This window comes from Herpailurus yagouaroundi, unplaced genomic scaffold, assembly GCF_014898765.1.
Source record: "Herpailurus yagouaroundi ecotype Mexico unplaced genomic scaffold, PumYag 267, whole genome shotgun sequence".
In the NCBI taxonomy this organism is placed as follows: domain Eukaryota; kingdom Metazoa; phylum Chordata; class Mammalia; order Carnivora; family Felidae; genus Herpailurus; species Herpailurus yagouaroundi.
The window spans coordinates 697,170-703,181 of NW_024412484.1; the positions used below are offsets into that span (position 1 = coordinate 697,170).

The 6,012-nt window shown below is 61.6% G+C and overlaps 1 protein-coding gene across 1 annotated transcript in view; it reads right to left on the bottom strand.

Moving 5' to 3' along the window:
- Positions 1-727: 727 nt before the first annotated feature.
- Positions 728-6,012, bottom strand: part of LOC121021241 (uncharacterized) — a 9,808-nt gene continuing 4,523 nt past the window's right edge. Inside the window, exon 4 of the mRNA XM_040461486.1 lies at positions 728-3,159. Coding sequence (XP_040317420.1) covers positions 2,856-3,159 — 304 coding nt within the window. The 3' untranslated portion in view covers positions 728-2,855. The remainder of the gene's footprint in view (positions 3,160-6,012) is intronic.

A 6,012-nucleotide genomic window follows, 5' to 3' on the forward strand; every position in this document is an offset into this window, starting at 1 on the left:
TCGTTTCTGTGCCTCCTCTCTCCTCTCTGAGAGCAACAGTCACTAACTCCCGTCTTCCAGGTGCACAGCTGGGGCCCGGGAGGAGACCCCTTAAGTCTGCACGTTCTCAGGGCAAAGCAGGCCCCGGGCCTCTGTCTGCCAGGCCCCAGCCCCGGCCGCGTGCAGAGGATGTGTGCATTGAGAGCAGGGTGGCCAGCCTCCCAGGGGATGAGAGGACATGCGTTAATACTTACAAGGTGTGCTGGACGGGGAGCGACGTGGTGGGGCTGGGGCACCTGGGAGGAGGTCCTGCCTTCCGGGGGGCCCACCAGTCTGTTAAAGGACTGCCTGGGCCTCAGTTTCGTCCTCTGTAGACGGAACAGGGGCGGCCGCCGCTTCCCTGGGTGAGGGGCCCTAACCCGCCCGCGTCCGCAGACACGGAGGGGCTGTTAGAACAGAGGGCAGTGCTGTCTCTCTCTTCCCTCTCTGGATCCCAGCCCGCCCCAGGGCTTCCCTGTCCCACCCCACCTGTCCCCTGCCCTGGAGCGTCCTCCAGTCCTGGAGAAGCCACTCAGCAGGGGCTCTGCCCTTCCCTCCCTCCCTCCCTTACGCCGGTCTTCTTGACTGCGCTGCGTGGCCCTGGGCACGAGCACTGCAGGCCTGTTCACACGCCAGCATGTGCACGTTGAGCCTTTAGGGTGTGGTGCGTCCAGGAGAGAGGGCTGTGGGGAGGGCTCTGAGGCCTGCGCGCGTCTGTGTGTTATTATATTTATGTATTATACAGGGTCAGGTGGCTGGCTACAGTTCACAATTAGACATTTTCTGCGCCTAAGTTGGGAATCTTCTAGAAAAAAAATACTGAAACAGAACTTAAACACAGAAATGAAAGAAAAGGCTCAGGGATAGTTTAGAAGGGAGGGGAAAGAGCATCACCTCGGGAACCCAAGAACGTGTTGCGCGTCAGTTAACGTGAGCCCGAGCTTCCTAGCAGCCACTGCAAGAAGAGAAAGCCCGGTGAGTTGGCAGTTCTGACCAATGTGAGAGAGCGCTCCCCTGGGGGACTGGCTTTCCTGGAGGAGAGTGGAGGGTTGCTTTGTCAGATGTCTCCCGAGGGAAGAGGACGAGCGTGGTCCATGCCTTCGAAGGGCTTTTCGTCCCGTGGGTCCACGACAGAGGCTGAGGCTTTTCTGCGGGATGTGGGTGTAGCTGAGCAGATGCCTCGACTTCCCGGCTGTGGAATCCCACGTGGACTCAGAGCGGAGAGCAGCCTCCGGGGCAGGACCCACGCAGGCCCTGTGTCTGGCTGGGCAGGTCAAGACGAGAGGACAGGGTCCCTGTTGGCCTGAGAGCCTAGGAGGGTGGACGTGGGGCGCTCGGGGGCTGTGCCTCCCCCGAGCTGAGGCACGGGCTGCAGGTGCCTGGCGTGTGAATACCGGTCAGGTGGGGCGGGGTGGGCTCGGGCCATCTTGTAGGCCAGGCCTTCACTTCCCCTGCCACCTGGCGACCGGGGCCCCAGCTCGCCCCAGATTCCACAGCCGTCTTCAGTGGGCGACGAGCAGTGCGGGAGGCTGGGCCAGCCCCTCCTGGCTCAGCGGGGACGGGAGAGGGTCCTCTGTCCGGGGCACTGGGCTCGTCCCTCTGCCACAAACCACATGAATTCCTCTGGAATTAGAGCCATTTGTGAGCCCGTGTGCACCCCTCACCCTCACCCCGTGGTGGCCAGAGGGGCTGGCCTGGGTCTCGGTTTCCCCGGAAGTTTCTGGAGGGTCTAGCACGGTGCCTATGGCTCTGCCGTCCCCAGGCCCCCACCCCGCCCTGGCTCTCGCTTGGCGGTCCCCACCGCCCCGGGTGAGCCGGCCGCTGGGGTACCGCCTTGACCCAGGCAAACAGGCTGGGCCAGAGGTCAAAACACCGCCTGAGGCGCCTCCCAGAGGGACAGTTCCCGCCCCCGCCGTGGGGCAGAGACCAAAGCCACGGGGAGTTCTGGAAGGCCACGGTGGTGGCTCCGGGAATCCCGCGTGCTCAGCGGGGCTGCTGGAGAGACGCACAATGAAAAAGACAAAACTAAAAACGATGCTGCCGACCGCGACTCTTGCTGGCCGCGCCGGGCACAGCACCTGCCTTCCCTGGGCGCGTCTCACCGCAAAGTCTGAGGTAGCATCTCCTTCTTCCAGACAAGAAACCGACAGCCCGCCTTAGTGTCCGGGCGCACACCGTTGGTAAACTGTCGGGATTGGGATTTTGATCCTGTCGTTCCGATCCTGGAATCCAGCGTCTGGGAGAGAGCACGGCTGGCCTCTGAGTCTAGAAGGAATCAAGGCTGGCAGGTGCCAGTGCCCTGGCAGGTGGGGGTGCAGCTGGCCCCTCCTGGGTGTGTGGCTGCTGGTGGAGGCCCAGGCAGGGGTGGGGCTCTGCCGAGAAGCCACCTCGATGTAGAAGCACGCATCGCAGCCACCCTGCATGGCCAGAGCGAGTGGGGACAAGCAAGGTGTCCGTCCGTGGAGATGAGCCTCAAACAGCCTGAAAGAACCCCATCTCCTTCTGCGTGGAGGAAGCTGGCTCGGGACCCTCGGCATGTGCGGCGTTGACCCTGGCTGTCTGCTTCCCCTCTGACTGGACGCTGAGCCCTGAGGGCCTGGGGACAGTCTCGGAGACCCCCGTGGGAACTGGGGAAGGGTCCGTTTCTGTGTTGCCCCCTCGCGGACCACAAGCTCATGTCGGGAGCTGCTTAGCACAGTGGCGGCCTCGCCCCCGAGGGTGTCCTCGCCCCCAAGGGTGTCCTCGCGCCTGGCTGGCACCACAGGTGCTCCACGAAGCCGGACGGGCTGATGTCAAGGTTCCTGCGCAAAAGGCACCGTCTCCGGGAGCCCCGCCCATCACATCACGACTCTGAGTGAGAATGTCTGCAGTCTACACTCCAGCTTCTGCACACCCCCCTCCCCCGCCCGCTCCCCTTTTCCGGGGGCTTCTGCAAGCTCTGGGCCAGACGACACGGAGGGCTGGGGAGCTGGGCGTCGCTCCAGAAATGACTGCGGGTGGCCGAGAGCCAGGAGAGGGAAGGAGGGCTCATTTTCACTCTGCACGCTCGGCCCCCACGGTGGTGCAGCCGAGGGGTGAAGGATGGTAACGCCTCTGGGGGGCGTTTTCTCTCCGGGGCTCCGTCGGGCCAAGTCCAGGAGCCTGGCGGGAAGAGAGGGAACCGAGTCTGGTCGGCAGGCAGGGCCCTGGGCTCCCGGCCTCCCTGCCAGTTACTCTGAGCGTGTTTTGGTCTCATCACCGGCGCTTGGTAAAGCGCTGGACTTTCTGTCCGAGACTCTCCAGAGAACCTGGTCAGCCTGGCCGTCCTCAGGAATGTTCTCAGAATTTCCATGTGGGTTTGTGCCTGCATTCATCAGCCCCCAGCCCCCTCCCTCCGTTTACAGATGGAAAAAGGGAGGGTTTCCGTGTCGGCTGAGGTCCCACGGCGGCGGAGGGAGGGCTGGCCACGCCAGGTCTCCTGCTCCCACGGGTGGCCTCCTTGGATGCAGCTCAGGAGAAGGCGGCCACCTTGGGTTTCTTCCTGACTCTGAGCCCCGAGGCCTGCATGCGGCCGAGCTTGTGTGGCTGGAGATTCAGGGAGCGTGGCCCACAGGTTCAGAGCACCCTGTGCAAACCCAGCCCCACCACCCACTGGCTGGGCCACCTGGCAGGGCCACGTGACCAGTCTGGGCCTCCGTGTCCCAATCTCTAAAACGGGGACGGTCACCTCTCCTGGCAGATCTATCCTGAGTTGGCAGGGTGAACCCAGGAGCGGGGGGCGTGCGGGTTCACCTGCACGGAGGCTGCCCTGTGGAGGGTCCACAGTGGCGGGGGTGGGGAGGGTCGTCCCGAAACTTTGGTTGCAGGTGAGGCCGGCTGGCGGTGCCCAGGGGTTAACGCCACAGATGCCCCTCAGCCAGGGTGTTGGAGGATAGGGGTAGGTGCCCCCCTCTCAGGGCACCTGCGGTCTCTCAGAGCCCCCCGGGGAGCCCAGCCCTCAGCACCTGCGGCAGAAACCCACCCGTGACGACCCTCTTCCTGCCTGTCTTCGGCACTCCCCATTGCGCTCCTGGTAACGTGCTTGTGCCTACGTCCTCGTCTGTCCCCAGATCTGCTTTAAGGGGGGGCCTGGCTCAGAAAGACGGTCGCTGATATATCACCCAGGCCCGCAGGAGAGCGACGGCCACAGGGCAGTACCCAGGGACCAACTCAGCAAGTGCTGATGCCGGTGCAAGCTGGGAGGGGAGCCACGCTTTGAGCGCAGGCTAGAAACAACTGAGGAAGGGGAAGTCAGAAGGGGGCCCTGTGCCCCTGAGATCCCCGCCACACCCCCGACCCAGCACGGCCCTTCACCGCCAGTCCCCGGACCGGGCGAGACGAGAGCCTCGTGGCCAGAGGGCGTGTGGCACGTTGGTGGTGATGCCTGGTGGATTTTCAGGTAGGCCTCTCGGAACATTCTTATCTGTGCAAAGTTGATGTCGTGTCGTTAGTGGGTGAAAAATCTCTCAGGAAGTTAAACATTAAGCAGGGTGTGTGTGCTGGGAACAGGGTCTCTTGTGCCCAGGGCTGGTGGTCAAGGCTGTGGCCGTTGGTCTGGGCTTTAGCGTTCTCTGACAGGCAGGCTCTCTAAGTGACCCTCTCTGAGAGGTGACAGCCATGCAGCGCCATCTCCTGGGATCTCTGATGGGCCCCAGAAATGGGCCAGTCCCTCCAAGAAATTCCCAAATGCCTCTGGTGGGCAGGAAGCTCTGGGGTGGGGAGCTGGCTGGGTAGGGCTAGACCAGGGGCTTTCCAAAGGCTCCTCAAATTCCAGAGGCCGAGCCTGGCAGGCCCCCTTCCCAGGAAGGCTTAGCTCAGTGCCAACCCGGGGGACTGGCCTGGGGGTGAACGGGAGGACAGGGGGACTGGCTGGGCCGGGGGCTGGGGCAGCATGGGGCATCTTTCCCGAGCCTAGGAGGGTGGTCTTCAAGGCAGGCAGCAGTTTTCCCGAGTGGGTCCACAGAGGGGAGGGAAGGCAGCTCTCCCGACCCGAAGGACGAGCAGCCCGAGGACTCTGATGGGTGGGTCACAAAGGGGGCTCTGGCCATTTCTCCCTCCCTCCCATAAACATTTCTCTAAAGCATCAGTTCTTGCATAAACTCTGTCCCACATGCGGCTGTGAACAGAACCCAGTCTCTGCTCCTCCAAGGAGCCCCCAGTCTAGAGGAGCACAGACATATGAGGCTGTTTGGAGGTGGTGTGACAAGTGCCTTGGCGGGAGCACAGGAGCACAGGGAAATTTGCCTTTGAGCTGTGCCTTGAGGACGAGTAGGATTTGAATATTCAGACAAAAGGGCAGGGTATTACTTCTAGAACATGCAAAAGTAAGGGGGTATGAAGCGTCAGGGTGGGCTGCAAAGGGGCTCTCCTTAGGAAGCCCCTGGTGAGGTGGTGCAGGGACAATGCACAACCTCGCATGTAGTCCCTTCGGATAAGTTCCACCGATGGGGAATGCCCGTCCCCCCCAACCATGTTTTATCAGGGTTTGTTTTTGTGTCTGTCTGTCATCAGCAGGCACTAGGTTGGAGCATCTGTACCCTATGGGACTAGTGGATAATAAGACACACTGGGTGTGCTGAGTGAATTCCAAAAGAGCAAATGGGTAGAAGGATAGATTGTTGGATGGATGGATGGATGGATGGATGGATGGATAGGTGAATTGGTGGTTGGTAGGTGGGTGGGTTGGATGAGTGGATGAATGGATAGGTGGATGGATGGATGAGTGGACAGTAGGGTGGATGGATGGATGGATGGATGGGTGAATTGGTGGTTGGTAGGTGGGTGGGTTGGATGAGTGGATGAATGGGTAGGTGGATGGATGGATGAGTGGACAGTAGGGTGGGTGGATGGATGGGTGAATTGGTGGTTGGTAGGTAGGTGGGTGGTAGGGTAGGTTGGATGAGTGGGTGAATGGATAGGTGGATGATGAATGAGTGGACAGTAGGGTGGATGGATGGATGGATGGATGGATGGATG